This window comes from Procambarus clarkii, chromosome 45 (genome assembly GCF_040958095.1).
Source record: "Procambarus clarkii isolate CNS0578487 chromosome 45, FALCON_Pclarkii_2.0, whole genome shotgun sequence".
In the NCBI taxonomy this organism is placed as follows: domain Eukaryota; kingdom Metazoa; phylum Arthropoda; class Malacostraca; order Decapoda; family Cambaridae; genus Procambarus; species Procambarus clarkii.
In genome coordinates, this window is record NC_091194.1 from 12,144,352 (window position 1) to 12,170,866 (window position 26,515).

At 42.6% G+C, this 26,515-nt stretch overlaps 1 protein-coding gene and 1 non-coding gene across 2 annotated transcripts; one reads left to right on the plus strand and one right to left on the minus strand.

Annotated features, from left to right (window-relative positions):
* Positions 1 to 577: 577 nt before the first annotated feature.
* Positions 578 to 9,812, minus strand: LOC138350349 (uncharacterized). The gene is made up of 2 exons (XM_069300975.1): positions 8,117 to 9,812; positions 578 to 3,868 (listed from the first exon to the last, which is right to left on the minus strand). Exons 1-2 carry the CDS (start codon positions 9,810 to 9,812, stop codon positions 1,122 to 1,124), a joined length of 4,443 nt encoding a protein of 1,480 aa, XP_069157076.1. The 3' UTR covers positions 578 to 1,121.
* On the plus strand, positions 6,731 to 6,812 carry TRNAL-UAG (transfer RNA leucine (anticodon UAG)). Its single transcript has one exon. It is a non-coding gene; the product is annotated as a tRNA-Leu (tRNA).
* Positions 9,813 to 26,515: the final 16,703 nt, after the last annotated feature.

Here is a 26,515-nt window from a genome sequence, read left to right on the forward strand (position 1 = left end):
GACTTATATTGTATATTAAACTTGACATAGTGAACATTAAGTTTAATTGCTTGCATTATGATACTTGTTAAATTTATACTTGATTAACTTACTTTTTAATCTGACTTTGTGTTCCCTAGATTTTGGGTTTTCTGATATATTGCGAGCTAGAGTGTGGAGCACTCTGAGCTTACTGACTTAATACGTATGAGTACATGCTTACAGCAGATACAGTTGACACATGCTAAAGTAACATTTCATAGCAACTTAGGGTACAGACACGTTCCATTTCTTGTCTTGGATGTACTGAGCTAGAATAGATGGTGGCAGCTACTTTCTACTTCTACTCTCTACTCTTCAACACTTTCTACTGCTCTCCGTGTTCTCAGTTGCCCCCTCCACCTCTTTTCAAACTTTCCCTTTCACCTGACCACTCCTCGCTACTCCTAAACTCTTTCCCTTACTCCTCCACAACGGGCTCACCATAGCCCGTGCTACTTGGAACTTTTTGTTCCAAGTAGCTGAATCTTAAACAACAACATTACTCCTCCCACCTCCCTTCTTCCTCTCACACCCCAAACCCCTCACACATTACTTCATTAAGCATTTTTTTCCAACTTATTTCTGATACGTTACATCGTTACTGTGGTGGTCGTCACTGGTAGTCGTTATACTGGTCTTGTGGTAGTCGTTACTGATAGTCGTCAGTGTGGTAGTCAATATTCTGTTCGTGTGGTCGTCGTTACTCTGGTAGTCGTTAATGAGGAAGTCGTTGCGATCGTCGTCATTGTGATAGTTGTTACTGGTAGTCGTCACTGTGGTAGTCATTATTGAGGTAGTCGTTACTGTTGTAGTCTTTATTGTGGTAACCGTTATTGTGGTAGTCGTCACTGAAGTAGTCGTTATTGTGGGAGCGGTTGAAGCAACAGCAATGGTAATCATATGTAGCTGTGGTTTCTATACCCGTGGCTGTGGTGACCCGTTGCAGCTCTGATCAGTTTTAGGAAAATATAGAACGATTCAGTGATAATATACCTATCCATGAAATCCTTGTAAATTTCTTTTCTGAAAAGAAAAGGCAATCCTCTCCCTTCCAATGCCTTTTGATACTTTACGAACGTTCGTTTTCAACCATCGCTGATCTAAATAGGGATCCAAATGTTGAGAGGCTCTCCATTGAGTCCATAGCGCATGTTCTTCATCATCTCTGCGTGACTCTCTGACATGCGAGAGTCGTCTGAGGATGGAATGCTTGGGAGGGGTTGAGAGACCTCGTATAGTGGCCAGGATTGCCGGACTTCGTGAGCTGGTCTGAATCCATTTTCTATCTCTTTTCCAGGTCGAAAGCGTAAATTCCCTCTTCCAGGGGACGCGGTTGACTCTGATTTAATCGCAGGATGCAAGTTCTTATTGTGAAATTTGTTACCATTTCGCAGAGGTGATCCGATATTGAGGACCTCTCGTCCTGGATGAGGTTTAGGTGTTCTTGGACCTCTGATTTGGCTAGACGTAGTCTGAGGCTTAATTGAGGAAATTGGATAAGAAAGTGTAGGCGAAGAAGGCTTCCCTGTATCATGATGTGACTGGCGAGGCGGCGGTCGCTGGAAAAGTAGGCCAAATGAATTGTAACGAGGCGGTGGAGTATATTGTGAGGATGGAGCAGGAGGTATGGTTGGTGGAGAGGGCAAGGATGGAGATGATGGGTGTCGAGGGGATGGAGAGCCTCTGGTGGTACGTGTTGGACCAAACTGGGGACGAGGACGCACCTTCGGCAACAGACTCAAGTTTTGGAAGCTTGACATCGGGTCATTTGTCTGAGTGGGTTGACTACCTCTTAAATCTGCACCATTCTCGGCTACCTGCAAAAAATTATTTCTATTTTCATTATGTAAGAGAGTCTCATTAAGTGAAATTTTATTTTCATCGTGTCTATACTCTTGTATATCTTCCCTATGAGGAATTTTTGAGTTATCAGAATTGGCGGGCGGAGGTCTGAGGTGATAATGTGGAGGGCTCAAGGAGATCTGATGAGGCCGACCTGGTCGTGACTTCTTTTTCTTTTTACCAGCTGTATCTTGACCGTGAGTATTTCCTTGTGAATTGGCAAAGCTCGAATTCCTTTGATAATTTATTGGCTTTCGGTTGTCGTTAGGACCCTGATGTCTGGAGGGCCTTTTGCCTTGGGCAACGCGACGCCCATTTTTGAGTCTAGAATGCGGTCTTCCGCTTCCATCGCCTTCTGAGGGCCTCCTGATTTCTTGGTACAAAATTGGGGACCTACTCTTTTGGCCTCCCTGGGGCCTTCTATTGTCAACATTAACGCGGACAGCCCTGTTCTCCTGGGGAGCAGATAGTTTACCATTAACTGGCCTCGTGGCTGCATTGATGCTTCCATTTCTTAAAGGTTGTTTATTAGGTTTTGTTGGATACGATGTTGCCCACTCAACAAACCCCAGAGACTGGCCAGAACTTTCTTCTATCGTGGCAGGGAGAGGTGGATCAGGTCTGTTACTAAGACTGAAGAGAGTGGCAGTATTTTCTGGTTGAGATTCTTGAATTCTGTTTCTACCTAAGACTGTATAAGGAGGAGGAGGCGGCGGCGGCGGCGGGGGAGGATACGGGAGCCGAGCACCGGAAAAAGAGTTTAATACAAGCGGAAGTATTGGTGGAGAAGTTGGATGTATCACGGTGCTCTGAAGTGATGCTAAGTTATTGCCTGCTGGAGATGTTGCCGTGGGTATTCCGGGCACTGAAAGCTGATGGTGACCCTCTTCTTCGTTTTCATGCAAATTGTATGATGTTATATTATTTGACAAATTTCTCTGGTGGGTCTTATGGAATTTAAAATAAGAACCATCAGGGAAACCTTGCTGTGAAGTTTGCACATCCCCGAGAGCATGAGGATGTTCTTGCAAGGCACTTCTGGTTTCTTGCACAACTATATCTTGGTTGTATTTTGAATCTTTTAAATTGAATGGTTGTAAAGGCGGAGTTAGCTGAGAAGGCCGGGAAGAAGGAAGGAGACCTGGAATAACAGAGACTGGTGGAAATTTAGTTTCTGGATTAACATAAAATTGATCGGGAGCTTTGAAAGATTGTATCTGGTTCGATGCTTCATGTATTTGGGGCTCTTGAGGTGCTTCGTCCGTAGAGAATGACTCTTTTGAAGAGACGAGCAGAGGAGAGAAGCGTCGATCATTAAGTGAATTAAAATCTTCCGAAGGTAATCTTGACCCGAAGATAGGTAACTGAAACGAAGATTGAGGTTGTGGAGGAGTCGCACGTTGTTGAGATCGATCATGCTGATGATGCTTTATTTCAACCTGTTGATTTATGTGATCCTGATGGGATACAACATTTTTATTCCCGCTCTGCTCTTTGCCTTTCTGTTTGCCGGCTATGTTGCTGAAGCTTGCATGAGACGAGTCTTTAGAACGAGTCCTCTCGTATCCGGGGTCAGTAGAGGTATTCGCGTCCAGTTCGTGTTTCTCGAAGAAGCGTTCAAAAGAAGCAAAGAACGACTCGTCTCCCTCATATGAGAATAATCCTATCTCACGCTCGTTCTCTTCTGACACATCACGACCCACAGCACCTTCTTCATGGTGGTACACACCGTCCTTGCCAAGTGATGCACGACTGTCATATATGGACGACTCTTCGCCTCCAAAATTCACGTTTAGATTATGCTTCTTTATACGATTAGGTTCTCCTTCATGCAGATCTTCCTGCTCCAGCAAGACTCTGTCCTGTTCCAGCTTCCCGAGGACCTGGCTCTGGAAGTCATCCCCACCAGCAACTTCTCGGTTCACTCCAGATAAGTGGGACGCAATGGCTGGGTGGAGGTGGTGGTGGTGATGACCAGGTGACGAGTTGGCCATATTGCGGGTGCCTGTAAACAGAATAAATAGATTTTTAAGATGTTTTTGTTTAACAAATTTTGAATGACTTTGAAAGCTAAATGGTACACAACGGGATGTTCATTTATCCATGCCCGAGTCAAGTGAGCTTCTTTGAGAAATCAACAAATTGATCGTGTACCGTTTTACCTGAAACTCTGTACTAGTAACGGTTATTATTAGTAACTAGTAATGGTTCTTAAGTCATCATCCGCTCCTGTCCACGAAACCGGACTGCTCCTGTCCCAGTGGCGTATATAGTTATAGAACAGAACCATTGTTTGGAGGACAAGGAGACAAACAGTACAGTCACGCTGTGATACATTTGCACCATTGTGAATTTAACTTTGTGTGGGCAAAGATGAAGGGAAGATTTAAGAATCAGTTAAGAATACTGAGTTACCAATATTTTAATGCCAGTATCTGACTTATACGATGTGAACCCCGATTTGTTTTCACAATGGGCTACGTTTATAACACCAGAGTAGCAGTTATCTTCTTGGGTAGTAGACTTGCGGGTACTAAGCAAGTGCTTCCCAACATTTACAACTTTAAGACCAAATTCGATACTGAATAAAACGTGAGAATAGTTAAATTATAACAACAGGTGCAATAGTCTCCGTGGTGTAGTGGTAAGACACTCGCCTGGCGTTTCGCGAGCGTTTTGTCCTGGGTTCGTATCCTGGCCGGGGAGGATTTACTGGGCGCAAATCCTTAACTGTAGCCTCTATTTAACGCAACAGTAAAATGTGTACTTGGTTGTAACACAATACGGCGGGGATCGTATTCCAGGGACCTGCCCGAAACGCTACGCGTACTAGTGGCTGTACAAGAATGTAACAACTCTTGTATATATCTCTCAAAAATAAGGGTAGTAGGTGGGGCATAAGCAGCTAGAGCTCGTCTCCCCGTAGTCACTGATAGGTAAGTGCAACGGTAATGGTCCCTGGTGAGGGGTACCGTGTTTGGCAGCTCCATATTACAAATTACACTTCTTAACATTGGGAACCCACCCACATTCAAGGGGGGTTCCCTTCATCTTACATGTAAATTAACGCTCAAGTGCTAGCTCATCTTCACACAGACAGCTGCTGTCGAGAAAGTTCAAATCCGGGCAACAAAAATCATATTAAAAAAAAAGAAGTCGATTTTCATGCCAGAAACGGTTGAGGGCCTCAGAACTAACACCTCTGCAAACCAGACATGACAGAGCTGATCTCATCGAAACTTTTAACATATCGAACAGTTTTTTAGAATGTTGATCTAAACATCATCTTCAGAAGACCACAAACAAGGAGCAAAGGTTTCAAGCTCAACAAGCCACAATGTAGGGCTGAAAATAGGACGTGCTTTTTCACCCCTAGGATTATAACCCCATGGAACAGCCTACCCGCCGAAGCTATTGATGCCAAGTCGACTTGAGAATGGTCCAGGAAAGACAGAAACGTCGTCGTCCCTTCACCTTCTAGTGTGTGGTCTGGTCAACTATTGATGCCAAAACACTGCCGAATTTTAAAATCCAGCTTTAAAAAGTCATCAGGAGAAATTTGGGATCCTTTGACATCCCACCTCTCATCTCTCTGGTCCCACCCCATAACAGCCGGGTGGATCCTCAAGGTGGAGTGTGTGTACTCACCTAGTTGTACTCGCCTAGTTGTGCTTGCGGGGGTTGAGCTCTGGCTCTTTGGTCCCGCCTCTCAACCGTCAATCAACAGGTGTACAGGTTCCTGAGCCTACTGGGCTCTATCATATCTACACTTGAAACTGTGTGTGTGTGTGTGTGTGTGTGTGTGTGTGTGTGTGTGTGTGTGTGTGTGTGTGTGTGTGTGTGTGTGTGTGTGTGTGTGTACTCACCTAGTTGTGCTTGCGGGGGATGAGCTTTGGCTCTTTTGTGTGTGTATTTACTATTTGTATTTACTATTCTAACTCCCATGTACCTGTTTACTGCTAGGCGAACAGAAGCCTCAGGGTGAAAGAAACTCTGCCCATTTGTTTCTGCCTTCGCCGGGGATCGATCCCTGGACCCTAGGGACTACGAATACCGAGCGCTGTCCACTCAGCCGTCAGGCCCATGTATGTGTGTGTGTGTGTGTGTGTGTGTGTGTGTGTGTGTGTGTGTGTGTGTGTGTGTGTGTGTGTGTGTGTGAGAGAGAGAGAGAGAGAGAGAGAGAGAGAGAGAGAGAGAGAGAGAGAGAGAGAGAGAGAGAGAGAGAGAGAGAGAGAGAGAGAGAGAGAAAGCACAAAATGTTTAATACTCTGATACAAAGAACCACATAATAATTAAAAATATGTGTCTTGAGACCTTTTATTCTCTACAATGTACCGTAGCGGCACAATGCTGTCTATAAGCTTTTTAATAACAAAAAATCAACAAGCAGAGTCTTGGGGTCTCTGTAGTACAGTGGGGTTCGTTCTCGCCTCACAATCGAAAATTCCGGGTTCAAATTCCGGGCGAGACAGAAATGGTTGGGCGCATTTCCTGTCATCTAATGCACCTGTTCACCTATTAGTAAATAGGTACCCATATGAGTTAGTCAGCTAGTTGAGGGGTTGCAGCCTGGGCGGGGTCAGTAATTCGACCTTTGACCTCGATATAAGCCTAACATGTATATATACATTGGCTGCCTGTCTCCTGACAAATTATTATTATTATTTGAGTGATAAGTTATATATTATTTTTATTTAAAAAATGAATGATGTATAAATATGTGTTCAAGAATACTACACATGCGGCGAATACTACAATACTGAGGCGGGACCAAAGAGCCAGAGCTCAACCCCCGCAAGCACAATTAGGTGAGTACTAATGTGGTCAACCATATACTTCTCTTGCCTGTACGACCATAGCATCATAGGGTAGCGTGGCCGAGTGGTCTAAGGCGCTGGATTTAGGCTCCAGTCTCTTCGGAGGCGTGGGTTCGAATCCCACCGCTGCCAAGAATATTTATGGGTCCAGTAGGACGGTAGTCTCATGTCTTCGACTCACAGGATAGAAACCGTTGGGCATTGTTGCTTTCACATGATGCTTTAGTTCACCCTCTGATTAACAGCTAGTTGGTTGTTGTATAATTGTGGTGGGTTGCATCTTGAGGAAATTGAGTAGTTGGCCTTGTTAGTAGGAGGGTCCGAGAAGCCTAAGTTCATCCAAGTTCTTAAGTTCCTCTCGCGGAAAAATCGAAGCTGTGTTAAAAACATTCATTTTCTGCAAAAATGTCCAGTTTATATATAAAAATTTATTTTCTGTCAAAATCTAAAACTCCATTATTTTGACTACTGAAACAATAATAATAATAATATAAATGGTAATCTGTCTGTCCGAGGGTGGAGGCCAAGTGCTTGAGCCTCGCCAAACTACCATACATAAATCATTTACCTGAGGGGGCACCTCCATCTCTCTAGTGACCTCCACGAGGACAGGAAGCCGGCGGATTTTCAAATGTCCCCCCCTATGTGTCCTGAGGATTTTATCCTACTGTGTTCCGAACTGCTACAGTGTTTTGGCATGGGGGGGGGGGGGGGTAGGTGGGTGGCATAGGCTAGTCGGGGGTCGGCCCCAGTGTCACACTTTAAGAAATATCAACGTTTAACCGCCCCCCCCTCCTGCATTGCAAGTTTCATTAAGGCTGAAATTGAGAGTTAACCATTTCAGTATATTACTTTTCTGTGAGAAACAGAGGGGGAAGAAGTGCAGAAGAGGGAGTGAGAGGGAAGATGTTGGGGGGGGGGAGAGAAATGTGGAAAGGGAGAGAGAGAGAGAGAGAGAGAGAGGGAGGGGAAAGGGGACCCGGGAGCAGCCGGGTACTCCGTTTAGTAGTCAATATACCGTATCTCTCCCCCAAGTTGTGCCATACTGTCAAATATTTTCACAAACTTCGGTCATGCTTGCATTAAGTCAGTTCACACCCACACATTTAGCGCAGATCGTGTAAACTTTCCCAGCGAGGAAAGTTTTAATTAGGTGGGAGAAAGTAGTAAAGTATTGTACCATGTTTCACATCCTTCAATCATGAACCTCGTCTCATTCCAGTTTGGGCGTGAAGCAGTAATTATTAATGAACAAATGAAAGCAGCCATCCCCGAGGATTTGTTAAATTAAAATAATAAGTAAAGCGGCCTATTGTATCCTTAATTTGAAAGTCAGTTGTATTAAGACGATAAGGAAAGGATCGTACATTTTTAAAAGGTAAGAATAGACTCGTATAAACACGAATAATCAATAATAATTACAATGTTGTACTAACCTGTGGTAATTTCCTTCAGTGATGAGTCTTTTCTTACATCTTGATCAGGCATCAATGTAGTTTTATATGCGTGAAAATGTTCGTCATTAGGGCGATTTTCATGCACATTTCTGTTGAAATTGAAATATTGCAAGGCATCACGAAGCCGAGGTTCATATACTTGAGTCTCCCATTGACTAGTAAAATTGTCGTGTTCTTTAATACGCTGCTCATAACCGTTTTCTTCAATGTTCTGTTTGGGACCACTGACCATGAGTTCATTATCAGTAATTTTTGTAGCTGAACTTTCACTCTGTGCCGAGGAGTAGAGAGGGAAAGACTTGTAGAACTTTACCCCCTCATTATTCACACCGTTATATCCAGGTCCCACACTACTCTCCATAATAATTGAATGGTTTCCAGCAGCGCGGGAAGATAATGGAGTCACAGTGGTTTCGTTCCACTTCCCCCTGATGCTAATGAGTATGACAGGCGAATTTTGTACTTCTACACTATCGCTATCGCGCTCGGGTGGAACTGTGGTGGCTGCAGTATGCGTGTTCTCTGCTTGGGTTGTATTTACCGAGCTTATTGCCGTGCCTTTATTTTTTCTGGGCGTGGCTGAATCAAATGGGCTTAATCTCTCTTCTTTATTTATTTGTCTACCGGAAGAGATGAGGTCACTGGTATTATTGCTGGCTTGGCCGTTTAATTGTCCATATTTACTCTTCATCTCGACTTGGTCCTGGTGGTCGGAAAATGCCCGAGAATTTGTTTTATTTCGGTCTGATGTGCGAAAAGGGAGGATGACGTTGGTGGAGGTGTCTTCGGGCCGCTTCCAGGCAAACTTCTGGCCGCATCCTCCCAAGTCAGAGCAGCTTCTGTCCACACCAGGGCCAACCTCGGTCACGTACTCTAGTTGAGGCGTTTGGGTGTTTTTATCGTGGAGATTCCCGGTGTTGTCTTTCTCAACGGTGTTTTCCCACTCGCGAGGATTAACCCAGGAAGGTCTACCTATCTCCTCCAAACCTTTTGTATGAGCACCGTCAGATACTTCAGGAAATTCTTTGTCGCCAAATCCACCGTCATTATGGGTATAAATATCATAGTTATTCGAATCTGGTCCGTCTAGATGTTCTTTTGTCAGGTTGCTGGTGTTCTTCACCAGGCGAAGGTTGCCTGAAGCCTTGTCCGTTACGTTATGAAGACCAGGGGTATGGTAGCTTTGCTGTGCGTCTGATCTTTGGTCATGAACGGAGGAATTTCCTCTTGTTTTCATCGTGATGGTCCTGTTCCTATGATGGTGTAGAAGCAAGTCTCGCCTGCTGGCCCGTGAAGGCCTTTCCTTTCCTTTCCTAGTCCGGTACTGTGAAACAAAAGGTCTTGTCCTGGGCCCTCCTCCTGCTCCAGTACCTTGTAGTACTCGACTTCTGACTTGAGGAACCACTTGACTGTCGGTAAGGCCGCTCGACGACGACGACTTCGACTTACCCCAAGAGCTGTCGAAGAATACATTCGGTGGAGAGGACTCTCGGTCCTCTGGGTCCTGGGCATCTCTCCCAATCAATGTTGTGTCACGCCACCTTCTGCTTCCTGTAGGAACATTGCGGGTGCCACTGATGACACGGTCACCCATGTATTCCGCGGCTCCCACCCGCAGTAGTTGGAGTGTCAGGAGAGCTGCGACAAACACCTGCGAATGGGATAAAGGATTCATGGTGTATATTAATCTCACGATGAAAGGTTGCTATGTAGACGTAAATGTAAATTTACGTCTCATTATGTAAACGTGTTAGGTGCGAACGTAATATATTTTATTCATCATGCACCCTAAGTCCTAGCTCCACCCTGCACTCCTTGTCCTAGACTATCATAGTATGTATATATATTTGAATGTGGGGCTAAGTGTTCTATTATATTATATTCAATTTTGTATACATCATTCACTCCTCCTCATATATTTGGAGAATGTCACTAATATTATTTCCCTTGTACATTACTTACATTAAGCCCTTGGTTATTAACTAACATATTTGGGCTTTTCATGCCTTAAGTGCTCCCTACATACCCAATCTAAAACAGTTATCAAAATTACATATTTTTGTTCCCCCCATTAATGAGGGCAGGAAGTTTATTATGCTTATCGAGGACCCCCCCCCCCAAGATCAACTACTGACCTTCCTCCAGGGTGCAACCCACAACAGTTGCCTGACTCCATGATATCTGTATTTGCTGCTTGTTGAACAAAGACATCATGTGAAAGGAAACGTTGCCCAAGCGTCTCTGTCCTGTCGGGAATCGACCCCGGCACTTTCTGTTGTGAGCCAACTGTGATACTTTCCATATAAAGTGTCATCCACATTTCCGTGGACATAAATATTCCATTCACCTGGGCTCTAGGAGACTCGAACCCTGGACCCCAAGCGTGTGAGGGGATAAATAAGGGCCGAAGCTGTTTTATTTAACTGTGATACACATTGTGATGCTTGTCCACACTTGCACACTATCTGGCCTGACTGAAGACTGGCCAGATAGTCTGGCCAGAAGGGGGGGGGGGGGTTGTACCGAGCTCATGTCTTTGTTCATTATTTCTCTTGCATTTACAAATCCTTCCCTTTGTCCTATCCTAAATCCTTATCCTCTTATCCCTTCCAAGTGATATATAGTCGTAATGGCTTAATGTTTTCTCTTGATAGTTTGTGTCATATTTTTGCTAATTTTCAATTTGTCTAAATAATCCCTGAATGGGATTAGTAATTAGTAACGGTAAGGACTTTTGCCACGGTAAACATATCCCATGGCCGTGTTCTCGTTTAGTGTACCAATCATTTTACTTTTGTACTGTGTCAACCTCTTGGTATGGTACACCACTGGTTATGTGGAGGGAGGGAGAGAGATGCTGAAGAAAAATGTAAGAATTGTGGAATCTGGGAAAGAGGCTGTGAGGGAGGGACTTGCCTAACAGTGTCTACGGGGAAGTGAGGTCTAGCTCTTCATGACCCGCCTTCTACCATTCCTTTACCTCTGCATTACAATTTGTTTTGCCTTTACACATCTTTGCCTCAGATCTACAAGGTTTTGTTGAAGTTCTTGGCGTATTGTTGCTCTCAGACTGCTTATAGGCAATCCAAGGTTATACCATCTATCATCATGCCATCATGCTAGAGGAGCCACATAACCACATAGCATATCCAATAGAATCAGCAGACTTCTAGATGTTACTACTGCTCGGCTTAGACTCGGTTACAAGTATCTCTGGGAATTCTCATTATCTGCTGATGTAGACCTGACCAAATGTAAACTGTGTCAACAAAATTATTCGCAGACCCTCCGTCACTATGTGATGGAGTGCGAAAAGATACGTGAATTCAGAGACAATTCTATAACCAATGTTCCAACGATGTGTAAATATTTCATTCAAAATGATCTACTACCAGAAATTTTAGCCAAATATCCCCAGTTTGCAAACTGTAGGTAGTAACTAAGTGATTGTAACCTATCCACCGCTGCCCACTGGATGGGGGGCGGTGTGCAGGACAAACATATCAATTGTGACACTAGCTCTCCACATATGTCAGTTGCTTAATTTAGAAACTATACTTGTGGTTGGTCTCGAACCCATTGTTGATGTGTATTGAATTTTGTAACTAGCTCATCAAGATTGTAACTTGCTTAGCTAGATGAATTGTGGGGTTCAGTCCCTGAGCCCATTATGTGCCTCTGTAACTCTTTCCGCTACCGCCCACAAGATGGGTATGGGGTGCATAATAAATGAACCTAACTAACAATTCTTTGTCGAATCTGGATGTAAAGATGTGGATGAAGGTGGCTTCCACAATTTCAGTGCATTCCACCTGTATAGGGTACGAAAATTTCCTCACATTCCCCCGGATCATTTCCACTTCCATCTTCGACCCGTGTCCACTTTTCCTACTTCCTCTCAGTATCTTGTATATTGTGATCATATCCCATCTGTTTCTTCTATCTTCTTCAATCTTCTAGTTCCATTAGTCTGTTGTCATAACTGAACCGTCTTAGCTCTGGCATCAGTTGTGTTGCAAATCTTCTGTACTTTTTACATTTTTGGTTTTATGCTTTACAAGGTGCGGGTTCCAAGGCAGTGCTGCATATTCCTGTATTGGTCTAACGAACGTTGTGTAGTCCTGATTTACGTTTCTAAATAATATTCTTAACTTTTGAGGAAGTTACTGAATTTTCGGCGTATTTATTGACCTTTTGGCGTAGTTGCGTAGTTACTGAACGTTTGGCGTAGTTACTGAACGTTTGGCGTTGTCACTGAACGTTTGGCGTTGTCACTGAACGTTTGGTGTTGTCACTGAACGTTTAGCGTTGTCACTGAACGTTTGGCGTTGTCACTGAACGTTTGGTGTTGTCACTGATCGTTTGGTGTTGTCACTGAACGTTTGCCGTTGTCACTGAACGTTTGGTGTTGTCACTGAACGTTTGGCGTTGTCACTGAACGTTTGGCGTTGTCACTGATCGTTTGGCGTTGTCACGGAACTTTCGTTAGCAGCCATTTATTGTTAGGTGAACAGAGGCATTAGGAGACAGAAAACGTGCTCCCAACCATTTCTCTCCCGCCCGGGATTCGAACGGAACAAGTAAGAACCGTATTGTCTAAGAGCCAAAGGGATTGTTTTCTAAATCAAAACGGTAATAATAAAAAATTAAATAACCTGAGAAAATGTCTAAAAGTCATACCTTTACAGCCATGGTTAGTTACCACTGGCCTCAGCAGGTGACAACGCTGCACTGTGACCTTGATCTTACTAGCAGGGGGTTTATATAGGCGGGCGCGGCCATTTATCTCGTCGCGGGGGAGTACCTTGATGGATTAAAATGTGGTTGTATTAAGACTTCCACCACCACCACCACCCACAGGATGGGTGCGTGACTGTACTCCTTCCACCACCTCCGCCCATTTTACTGTACGAAGACAAAAGCTGACAGCTACAATTTTAAATTATTATTTTGACCTTGACAGCTCGGGCAATATCAGTAGGCGAGTCACCAGCCTTGTTAGTTTCCAAGCTCCGCCCACCATATTTATTGGAAGAATTATGAAGTGATGCCATCTAGGGGCAGGATATAAAACTATCAAGAGCGCAACAGCAGGCCGTAAGACTTGTGCTGTGGGTCGCATTTCCCGCGCTCGCATTTTATTGGTAGAAATTCATGTGTTGACATTCAACAGTCAATCACAGGGAAAGAATCAGCTGATAGCTCCGCCCAATAAATGACGTCATCTCAAGTGTTTAGCACTGCCTGCTTTTTTATGTCGTTCTGTTTTAACTCGTGACTTTTCGCTACAATAATATTTTAGTATATGTTATAAGATTTAACAGTTGTTACTAAACGGTATTGCATCGTGTCTGGTACGGTACCCGCCCACTCATATTGCACTTAGTGTTAAATTTTGCCACTAGTCAACGTGTCAGGTAACATTGATGACGTCACAGGCTAGGCAACCCATCAATTTATTGCAACTGATATATGTAATAATATTTCATTATTACTTACATAATTTTTAATTAGAATTCGAAAAAATGCACATTTTTAATACATGTGGGATGAAACAGTGTTTTAAGAAAGGTATATGATATCAACACTAGAGTAAAGAGGGCGGAGCTTCTACCCGATCCTCTCCTGTGATTGGCTGTTGAGGTGAATGTCACCGTGTGTTTGTACCAATGAAATGTGAGCGCGGGAATGCGACTTTCAGCTCAACACCCTGTCTTATGGGCTGCTGTTGGCCTGTTGATAGTGCTATATCTGGCCACTAGATGGCAGCAGTAGGACTGTAGCCAGGGAGACTGTCACGGCTGTAGCCGGGGAGACTGTTGTCACGGCTGTGACCGGGGACTGTTGTCACGGCTGTAGCCGGGGAAGGGGGGGGGACTGTTGTCACGGCTGTAGCCGGGGGGGGGGGGGACTGTTGTCACGGCTGTAGCCGGGGGGGGGGGACTGTTGTCACGGCTGTAGCCGGGGAGACTTGTCACGGCTGTAGCCGGGGGGGGGGCTTGTTGTCACGGCTGTAGCCGGGGAGACTGTTGTCACGGCTGTAGCCGGGGAGACTGTTGTCACGGCTGTAGCCGGGGAGACTGTTGTCACGGCTGTGGCCGGGGAGACTGTTGTCACGGCTGTGGCCGGGGAGACTGTTGTCACGGCTGTGGCCGGGGAGACTGTTGTCACGGCTGTGGCCGGGAGACTGTTGTCACGGCTGTAGCCGGGGGGGGGAACTGTTGTCACGGCTGTAGCCGGGAGGACTGTTGTCACGGTTGTATCCGGGGAGACTGTTGTCACAGCTGTAGGCGGGGAGACTGTTGTCACGGCTGTAGCCAGGGAGATTGTTGTCACGGCTGTAGCCGGGGAGACTTGTCACGGCTGAAGCCGCGGAGACTGTTGTCACGGCTGTAGCCAGGAAGACATGTCACGGCTGAAGCCGGGGAGACTGTTGTCACGGCTGAAGCCGCGGAGATTGTTGTCACGGCTGAAGCCAGGGAGACTGTTGTCACGGCTGTAGCCGGGGAGACTGTTGTCACGGCTGTAGCCGGGGAGACTGTTGTCACGGCTGTAGCAGGGGAGACTGCTGTCACGGCTGTAGCCGGGAGGACTGTTGTCACGGCTGTAGCCGGGGAGACTGTTGTCACGGCTGTAGGCGGGGAGACTGTTGTCACGGCTGTAGCCGGGGAGACTGTTGTCACGGCTGTAGCCGGGAGGACTGTTGTCACGGCTGTAGGCGGGGAGACTGTTGTCACGGCTGTAGCCAGGGAGATTGTTGTCACGGCTGTAGCCGGGGAGACTTGTCACGGCCTTCCCTTCCCTTATTTGCTGGGCTATATGGTAGTATTAATATTATTCCGTATCGTTACTGTCATTCCAGTATTATTTTATTAAAAATATAAATTGTTATTATGGTTTGGCGTTGCTTTCTTAATTTCTTCCATTCTGCGGCACTTGCCGTCATCGGTTATTTACGATATTACATTGTATTCTTACATTGTACGATTATTTACGACATTGTATTCTTATTATTATCCTTATTACAGTTACTGGATGACAGTTCCCTGCCGTCGATTTCACTTTGCTCCTGTTCTAAAAGATGTAGCCGAAGTTCACGGCGTACTAGCTGCGGCTTGCAGACGCTCATTGACAACACAAGACTACACTCAGCGGCCACTTAAGGCAGACTCCTTGGCTTCTATCCAGCCCTATCACCCGTCTGGAGGCAGAGATGGGATGGAGACCAAGGGTAATGTTCCCCGCTCACATTCTACATCCGCTTAGGACACAAGCATGTTATAGATTTGGCTTTAAGAATTGGTTCTTATTCCATTTTATTGTTTATGTATATGTTGCTTAGTTGTTATACCCGTTCTTGGTATATGTATTGTTTATATTCAAGATTTATAGTGTTTCGTATTACCCCTGTTATAGTTGCTTTGTGCATCCTTGCTGTTCTCCTACTGGCTTTCTCCCACCTTTGCTCTTAGCAAAGGTACTTCCCCCTTCCGTTTGCCGGAAGATTCTTAGAATTGGTAGCCCCCTTCATTGCTACAGTATAATTATTCGGAAAACTCTTTAGTCATCCAGGATTGTTAATTAAGGAATCTCTTAATTCCTGCTGCCGGGCTCCCTCCCCCCGTTTTTCGTCTCCGTATTGATTCAGCTAGGGTTTCCCTCTCGTCTGTGCTCTTGCCTGTCACGATAACACTGCATGCCGCTTCTGCCCACCCTTACTGCCTTATATCTTTCAGCCCGGGGGAGGTGATCTACGCGACAAAAAATCGACGCACGCTCCGACTGGACCAGGTATCGCTTACATGGTCAGGAATCAACACTCTTCGGATCCTACAAGCGCTCCTGTCACCAGGCGAGATTTCGCCAGGATCCTACGCGCTGCCCTCTCGGCGCTAGGCTTGCCTCCAGATGACTACGTCCCGCACCCAGCTGTCTCGGGACGGGCTCGCCACATCAGAAATAATGGCAGTCGGCAGGTGGAAGAGTAGTGCTCTCACATCCTACGTCAGACGGGACGTTGTTGCTCTGCCACTTTGAGTGCCTCACGCGGCCAGCTGGCACTCGCCCTTCGGGGGGGGGGGGGGGGGGGGGGGGGGTCCGGCCGCTGGCCTGCGGTGGGGGTGCAGCGCCGGTCCCCAAGTGTCCCGCTGTCCACAGCTACTACTTTGCCCAGTCTAGGTGCTAGTAAGCCCTACTTGTAGTCACACCCCCTTCTCCTTATTCATTAGGTCTTTTACGGCCTCTTGGCCGGGTACATTACGTGTTATGTGGTCTCTCACTTATTAGTTATTCTTTGTGTCCTGCCTGTTATATCCTAGTGTTATATAATTACTACACATTTGCACTCGGCCTTAATTCTAGTACCAGTTAACCTTTAGGTTTCTGCAGAATTAGTTTCCATGTCACTATAGGCTAAGGTCTCATACTTACTACGGGTGTACCTTTTAAGTTAAATCTAGTCCTCGGACTTGGAATTGTTACTGTTAATTCTTACTTTATATATTTACTCTATATATTTTAATATAAACGTTATATATTTACTTTATATATTTGAAACTTTATATATTTACATGTTCAATATTAAGTTTAATATAATATAAACTTTGTTATAAGTCTATAATATAAACCGTGTTTAATATAAACTTTATATATTTACTTACTTTATATATTTGAAACTTTATATATTTACATGTTCTGCAGAATTTAATCTTCAATAAATTTAAAGCCCCATACTGCCAGTATCTTTCTCCCCCTGATCAGAAAATATGTAATAATATTTCATTATTACTTACATTACATAATTTTTAATTAGAATTCGAAAAAATGCACATTTTTAATACATGTGGGATGAAACAGTGTTTTAAGAAAGGTATATGATATCAACACTAGAGTAAAGAGGGCGGAGCTTCTACCCGATCCTCTCCTGTGATTGGCTGTTGAGGTGAATGTCACCGTGTGTTTGTACCAATGAAATGTGAGCGCGGGAATGCGACTTTCAGCTCAACACCCTGTCTTATGGGCTGCTGTTGGCCTGTTGATAGTGCTATATCTGGCCACTAGATGGCAGCAGTAGGACTGTAGCCAGGGAGACTGTTGTCACGGCTGTAGCCGGGGAGACTGTTGTCACGGCTGTGACCGGGGACTGTTGTCACGGCTGTAGTCGGGGAGACTGTTGTCTCCCCGACTATAGCCAGAGAGACTGCAACTGGCGTACCCGGTACCTTAACCACTCAACCAACCGTGACCGTACAAAAGACATTGGCTGCCAAGGCCAACGTCTTTTCGTCTGGGGTTCGTGCCCCAACGTCCCGATGAAATAATTATGCCCAAGCTTACCACCAAGTGCTGTCGAGACGTTGGGGATATAGCCTCGACTACCAATGTCTTTTGTACAGTCACGGTTGGTCGAGTGGATAAGGTACTGGGTACGCCAGTTGCATAGTGGTCCTGGCTGTCTGGGTTCGAATCCTTCTGGAGTGTGGAGTTTTATTTATATATATATATATATATATATATATATATATATATATATATATATATATATATATATATATATATATATATATATATAATATATAACCTATAAATAAAAATGAAGGATAGGGAAGGTGGTGAAGGGCAGGGAAGGTATTGAAGGGCAGGGAAGTTGAAGGGGAGGGAAGGTGGTGAAGGATAGAGAAATTGGTGAAGGGTAGGGAAGGTGGTAAAGGGCAGGGAAAGCAGTGAAGGGTAGGAAAGTTATTGAAAGGCAGGGAAGGTGGTGAAGGGCAGGGAAGGTGGTGAATGATAGGGAAGGTGGTGAAGGGTAGGGAAGGTGGTGAAGGGCAGGGAAGGTGGTGAAGGGCAGGGAAGTTGGTGAATGGTAGGGAAGTTGATGAAGAGCAGGGAAGTTAGTGAAGGGTAAAGAAGTTGGTGAAGGGCAGGTTAAGTAGTGAAGGGCAAGGAAAGTGGTGAAGGGTAGAGAAGCTGGTGAAGGGTAGGGTAAGCAGACCCTCCCACCCCCTCAAGTCACATATAATCTCGTAATACAGTTGGTTTTATATCTCAATTCATAATCAAGGATGCTGGGTTCGATCCCAGGCAGGAAAAAAATGGTTGGACACATTCTATTCTAGATCCTTGTCCTCATATTCCCTTCCAGATGCTATATTGTCATACTGGTTTAGCGTTTTCTCATAATTATCTTAGCTAATGCCTCTGTTCACCTAGCAGTAAATTGCCACCTGGGATCTAGAAAAGTGTTGTTGCATTCTGGAGATGGTCAGTAGCTCTGCCTTGCAGGAAGGGAGCCCTCAAAACAAGATTAAAGTGTAAAATATTGATATATAATACAATCTTCCTGTCCCTGACAAAACGATGATTAATACAGAACAGTACTGTGAAAAGCTTTTTCATTCCAAAAGAGAAAATGTTTTTAAAGTTTAATATTTGAGGAAAAATCGGTATTTAGACAACTCTGGATATTAAGTAAAACAGGCTTTCACCATATTGTTCGAAGTGCATTCCCTTAGCAGTGCATCTCCTCATAGAATGTCCTGATTTTCAGAATGATCGTAAAGCTCACATTCCAAACATGCCTTTAAGTCACGAGTCCCTCGGTCAAATTCTTGGTGGTTCTGATACACCTTTGACATCGTTCATCGTAAAATAATAAGACCTGTACAGTATGTCTACTAAATTGTATAAAGTGGTTACATAGTAGGTAAAGTAACTTTATTATATAATGCCACTAGTCATACACAGCATTTCGGGAATGTATTTCTGTTCTCGTAATGGCTTCCTGGATGATATTGTATTTAGGAACTTTTGACTCCTGCAAAACAGGTAGTGCTAACTAGTCTTCCTGGCTTGTTGCCTTGTTTTGATAATGACTTAGGTCTTGGTATCATACTAGTTTCACTCCTATAATCTCATTCACCACAAAAAATTATAGTACTTATGGCAACTTTACACACAACTCACAATTTATGTTTGAACGTTTCTTCACTAACATCTTATTTTTGAATCACACATTTTAATGCTTTACATAAATATAAATAATTGCCAACAAATCATATACGTACTGTACACCTATACGGTACTGTACTTATACTGTGCACAGGGATGCCTACTACTACTACGCCTAACAACCTAATTTAGGCCTATAGTAAATAATGTTAATTTATAAAATAAAATGCAGATTTTTAATACAAAGTACGTTAAAATTTATGATTGTGCCTGGGGTTCGCTGGCACATAGATGAGCCTAACTTAAGGACACCGGTTGTTGTACTAGCATTTGTCAAGGCCTGATGTGAGAAGCTCAAGTTAATTCTCTTTTTTATGCTTATAAGTCATGGGTTCATGGGCTGGTAAAACCAACTTACACTTTGGTATGCATTTTGGTTAAGTAGAAAATAAGCATGATTATCATGGAAAATATATTTTATTGTCCATTACACAATCATAACTTGTAAATATTCGTATGTCAGGCACTGTCAATAAGAACAGCATATCTTTTGACATAAATTGTAACAAAATGTCAAATGTTATTAGCTACATTCAGTACAATGTTACCAAAAAGATCTCGGGAGGTATGTGATCTCCAGCAATACTAACTATATAACACAAAAGAGGAAGTACAAGTCACCCACCAACCTCCCATCACAGGCGCTGCCCTCAAAAACTTGCTTTTCTCACAAATGATGAATATGCCACTTGCCCTGTAGAAAATCAGGACCCAAAATGGAAATCAAAGTTAAATGTTTACCTGTCTTTTGTATTTAAAGTTCTTTGTTTCATTGAAAAACAAAAATATGCAAAACATTCTTTTTAATACACTTAATTCCTATAGCATGAACACTGTTCCCTAATATAATTGAAAATATCTTGTTCCAGTTATAAGAAAATTTATTTTAATGTGTTCATAAATGTAAGCTTTCTGTTAGTTTTTAAACATTCTGAATATAAAGACAAAGGAAAGTTTGTTTTTTGGAGGAATAGGTGGGGTAAGCAGTAGAAGAGGAGCCTTACCCCAGGGAAGAAAAGGAGGGAGGGATGGGAAAGGAGGGGAATGGGAGGGGCAGGTTGGAAAGGCGAGGGAGTGAGAGAGAAAGGGAGATGAAGGAGGGAAAAAGGAATGGGGGGGGGGAGGAGGGTAAGAATATGGGGGGCAGGGAGGGGAAAAGGAAGTGGAGGAGGTAAAAAGAAAGGTAGGAGAGAGGGAAAGAGGAAGGTGGGAGGGAAAGAGGGAGGGTTACAGAAAACGGGAGAGGGAGGGAAGGAGGGATTCGAATGGAAAGGTGGTGGTTAGCAAAAGATGGGCAGAGAGAGGGTTATCTAATCCACACATAGTGTCAGCAAGACAGACAACCCACCTGCAATAACTCGCTTTGTATTTGCTATTTATAAACTTCCCTTCACCTGTGCCTCTCCATCCTATTTACCCCCCCCCTCCAAAAAAAAGGGGGGGAGGGTTATGGTCAGAGGAAGAGGTGGTGAGAGAAAGGGGGCATTAGGGAAAAAAAAGAGAGAGGGAAGGGCAGAGGGTAAGAGGGAGAAAGGTAAGGGGAACTTCTCTTTACCCCTCACACCATGCTCTTCACTCCATTCTCTTCCACCTGCTCTCCTTCCCCTCAGGCAGAGAGGGAGAGAAGAGGAGGAGAAAAGGGGGGAGGGGAACAGACAGATAAGTGTAGAAAAAGATTGGCAGAATGATAGACAATTGGATGGATTTACAGTTCAGTGGGTGTGGATACACTGTATAGGCAAAGAAGAGGTGATATGAAGTACAATGTCTTTAATGAGATAATGGAATATTAATAAGGTATTAGTGAGATAAATGTGTATCAATGATCCTACTCAAATTGCCCTTTAACTGATCAGTCAAAAATGGATCTAAATTATCTAAACCGCCTGCTAATGTTCAAATTGCATGATTTTGTAATTCGTATTAAAGCAAGATCAATAATGTTCCTGTTGAAAATGGTTTTATAATTCGTTATTGAAGCAGCCCTCTCCCAATCAATTTGGTGACAAATTAAAGGATCATTTAGTAGGATTATTGATACACATTTATCTCATTAATACCTTATTAATATCCCATTAAAGACATTGTACCTCACCTCACCTTTTTCCTGCCTATATATCCACACCACAGAACTGTAAATCCATCCTTCTGAAGATGTATTATTAAATTCGAAAGTACTAAAGGAAATTCCTGTCTTAATTCTTCCTTTGTGGTCTGATACTGTCTATGTTTTATATATATATATATATATATATATATATATATATATATATATATATATATATATATATATATATATATATATATATATATATATATATATATAATATATATATATATATTAGTGTGTGTGTGTCAGTATCTGTGTGTGTTTGTAGGGTAGTGGCCAAGGAGAGGAGAAAAAAAAAAAGTTAAAATTAAAGGAAGCACCTGTTTAGGACAAGCCTTTCTTACATATGTCACTTGGCAAAAAGTGTGTTCAGATCCTGCAGCTCTCTGCTCTGTGAAACATGACAGCGATTTCCTTAACATTCTTGTCAGCTTCTTCCCTTCACACACGTCTGTGTGCACATGCAGTCATTCTTACTTTAAATTCATTCTATTTATGTAATTTTGAAAATGTAGTCACGAACAAAATATTTCACTCTTTACCCTAAAACACTAAGAGAAATGAGACACATAAAAGATGTGCATTTAATTCTTTTATCAAATCAGTCTAAAAACTAATATTAATGTCTCATTTTTATTTTATGCATGTACCAATATGCACATGGGAAGTGTGGAAAAATAATAATAATATTACATAAAGTGGGAACTCAGCCTAACAAAGACTATACGGCCACTTAGAGTTTGTGGACATGTGTTTGTGTTCCTACCAAAATATGTTTGAAAAAAGTGGGGTCCAGCTCTTGGTCCTCACCTCTTAACCATCGGATATCTAGTACAACTGCTACTCCTGACCTTTGTTGTGCGTTGAGTATGTGTGGGTATATATATTACATAGATGTGCCTGTAAGTCTGAGTGGTAGCTCCTGAGCCCAGCATTTATAGTTAGAGTTAATAGTAATTTAATTCAATAATGATTCTTCCCACATGTTCTCTTCATTTAAACCTGCATGTTAAGCTTCAAACAATTCTTTTTTTCTGACCCATTCTATATATGTATATGTATATATATATATATATATATATATATATATATATATATATATATATATATATATATATATATATAATATATATGTTGTACCTAGTAGCCAGAATGCAGTACTCGGCCTACTATGCAAGGCCCGATTTGCCTAATAAGCCAAGTTTTCCTGAATTTATATATTTTTCAAATTTTGTTTTTATGAAATCATAAAGTTATCCATTTCATTGAGTATGAGTTAAGTTCTTTTAATTTGAGTTGAAACTAACTTAGATATTCGACTGAACCTAACCAACCCTACCTAACCTAACCTATTTTAATCTAACCTAAACTAACATAACTAAGTCAATAATTTATGTTCTTAACGTAATATAATAATAATATTTCAAAATATTGGAAACAATATTTTGAAGATAGAAAAAATTACTCGGCCTATTACGCAAATCAAGCCTTGCATAGTAGGCTGAGACGTGCATTCTGGTTACTAGGTATGACATACATACATATATATTATATACATATATATATATATATATATATATATATATATATATATATATATATATATATATATATATATATATATATATATATATATATATATATATATATGTTTTTGTGTTTTGAGTATGTAGAGATACACATACAATAGTGTATGTTTCAGAATATAAATGACTCAGAGTTTCACACTATTACACAAAAAATGTGAATATAAATACTGTAACTACCATGTTTGCAAAAAATGTGGAAGGATGAAGACTTGGCATTCCAAGCACAGAATACCACAAAGCATCTTATTTTCTACCTCAACATTAACAGTGCTTCCTCAAAATTAGATGAATAATTATTGTAAGCAAAACCCTAAATTCCTCATGTGTTAATCATTAAACACCATTAAAATACAATACACAAAATATTTTTGTCAAATACCCTATTAAACAACCACAATTTAAATAATATTTATTACAACTTAATTAAAGGTCTTGTACACACACCCCTTCAGAGAGGTGTGAAAACCTTCAGTATACTATTGATGACGCGAAACTAAAATATTCTCACAAGCGACATTTCTTTCAAGTTGGCCTATCAACGATAAAGGTAATATGTACAATTTAGCTTGAAAAATCTTGTGCTTTGGCAATCTCGACTCTCACATTCTGTCTACACTTTAAGCTTAAACATACAGCCAACTAAAATAAAATGATATGCATGGTTATTTCATTGATATAACAGTATTCTCAAATCAAGATTTTGTATTGTCTGCAACAAAGCTCAATATTGCTTTGTTGAAGCAACAATTGACTCATGAATTATCATCTTGAGAAATGCACAACAACTGTCTTATAAATAAAAGTGAAAATTTTTATGTTCTAAAATACTTGGAAACCCCTCTTTATTAACATCCACAAAAATTACCAGTTCAAAATTTTGCTAAATCTAAAACCATCATCACACACACATACAACTTATACATGAGTGGCTTCCAAACTGACATGGGTACAAAGTCATCATCACACACCAATCATGCAGCATACCATACCATCACTGGAACTTGGAGTAATCTTCATGAAGTGCAAACCTTTCACAAATTTCCTACTAACATTTCAAATTTGCTTCCCCCAGTATAAAACCTTGCCCTGCCAATCAATACACAATGATCTGTTTACCAATTCCCTGAATCACATTTGGCTTTGAATACTAAGGAATTACAAAGATAATTTTAAAACAAAACAATGTGGAAACAAAAAATACTTCACTCAAATAATTATCCAAAGTTACTAAATTACAATTTTAGGTATAAGATAATATTTAGGAACACTTGATATAAGAGCAGTCAAGCCAAAGCAGAAATATGACAATTACCAATGCACATCTAATGTTAAAAAAAAAATTAACTATGAATTATGTAAATGGAGAATAATCAGCAAGTGCTATATTTAATAACTGGTAAGAAATTGGCTAAAACCTAAACTACTATAGTTCTCCCAGTCTTGTGACGACACCAAGGGTGGCAATCACTTGTGTTACTCTCCTTTAAACTGCTTCATTATATCCAATAATTAAAGCCATTAAATTTGTCCTTTTTCAGGTAAAGGTGAATCTTTAATATTAAAATCTTTGGTTACCCAACATATTGTAGTTCACAAAACATCTAATTAAATGAAAAGATTTGACACGCGCGCGCACACACACACACAAGCTGTCAATTTCTATTGAAGCTTTATGTTTGATTTACTCGTGTAAAGTACCTTCAATAACTTAGCTGACTTTCAGTGTTATAAACCAACAAATGATTATGCCTTAGCTAAAGCACACTCATTGTACTCGACTTAACTTTTAAATTTTCTCGGCTATTTAGTTTTGCTCAGAGCTATGATTATATTTTTACAATGCATTTGCATAAACATAATTATAGCATAATGTAAAAAGACAACCACAATAAATTGCTAGATGACAAAAAAAACAACAACAACGTTGAATGTAATGAAACGTCATTTTCTGGGTGAGCCCAGGAGGCTCCCTGGAGCTATTGGGCTAATGTGTGATATATTAGAATGGGGCATTAGCTATGGAATTCGACCTACTAGGGATCACGAGTGAGAACCTGGCCCCTTCAGAGAGGTTTCAGGGAGCAATGGCCTTGGAACCCCCCCCCCTGTGGTTGGGGGTTTTCCTTACCTGCCATCGACTGGGGTTGGCACCCAGAAAGGTAGACATAACAAAACAAACCCCCACATGGTAAGAAACTAACAACTAAAACTGAACAGAGAGGTAGAACTTCCTCCAACCCCAAAGAAACAAGCAAACAAGCAAATGTCACACTCCACTGCAGCGCTGCTCATCCACGCAGGCCTCCCCTCCCTGCGTTGGCTACTCAGTCATCCAGTTACTGTATTAAGAAGCTAAGTATCAAAACAATGCGAAAAAAATGCCGATTGGAGGGAGGGAGGGAGGGTGGGAGGGAGGGAGGGAGGGTTGCCAGGGAGCCTCCAGGGGTCACCCAGAAAATGGTGTTTCATTACATTTAATGCTGGTTTTCTGTGGGGAGCGCCTACGGCTCCCTAGAGCTACATAACCAAAGAGAAGGAAAAGAGTAACTTATCTGGGAGGTGGCTGCCACAAACTCCTTAACGCAAATTCGAGATAACTGGCTGCAAACTGCAATCCAAAGCAAGACAGGAATGCCCAGGAGCAGGAACGTAAACCAAATAATGGGCAGCCAGGACCCTGTTCGACCTCCAAAATCCCTGCGCCCGAATATCAGCCCAGAACATGTTGCCAAACACGACAGCCAACGCAGTAAACTTCCTAACATCATGGAAATGAGGATAGGGCGGAGGCTGGCTAGGCTTAATAATCCTGCGGACGACCTGGGAAACCCGAGCCCTGGAATAGGGAACGAGGGAAACCGGATAAACCCAAAGTGCATCCCCAGCCACCGAAACCAAAGCGTGCAGAAAACAGCGCAGAGCCGCAACCGGACACAACACATGATGCACCCCTGGCCTGACCAACCAAGTATCAATGACCCAAGGAGCCCTCCAGAAAGCAGCCGTCTTGTTCTTCGACAGAAAGGAAGGAGAATACTGCAAACGAACAAACCTAACACCAGGAGTGAAAGAGCAGAAACCCCCTGCGCCGGAGGAGAGCATGAAGCTCCTCGACCTGATCCCCCAGAAAAATGCCAACAAAAACAGTCTTAGAAAAACAATCTGGAATCGAAGGGGCCACCACAAATCGAGGAGAGGAAAGATAGGAGAGCACCCTGTCCAAGAAACAGGACGGCTCAGGCGGCACATTAGCAGGCCGGAGGTGAAACAAAGCACGAGAAAGCTTACAAAACAAGGCATAGGGGACATCCACCCCAAATGCAAGCAGGGGCGGCTCCACACCGCACGATACTACACGATACGAGGCAACAGTATTTGGCATCAAATGACGGTCCTGAAAAAGCCAAGACAGAAAGGACAAGACAACCCAATCCGAAATAGTAGACAACCTACGAAGGGAGAGAAAATGGCGGAAAGAATGCCAGGAAACTTCATACTGTCACTGAGATGAAGCTCTCAGGTGGGACACCATCAAGAAGCCACCTGATCATCATACAAATGGTGATAAACCCGCATCAAAAAGACCAAATGCGAAGAGCGGAGAAGACCGAACCAGCTGTGTTCTGGACTGGTTCGATCTGCTGGAAGAGGCGGAGCTGCGGGAAATGCCCA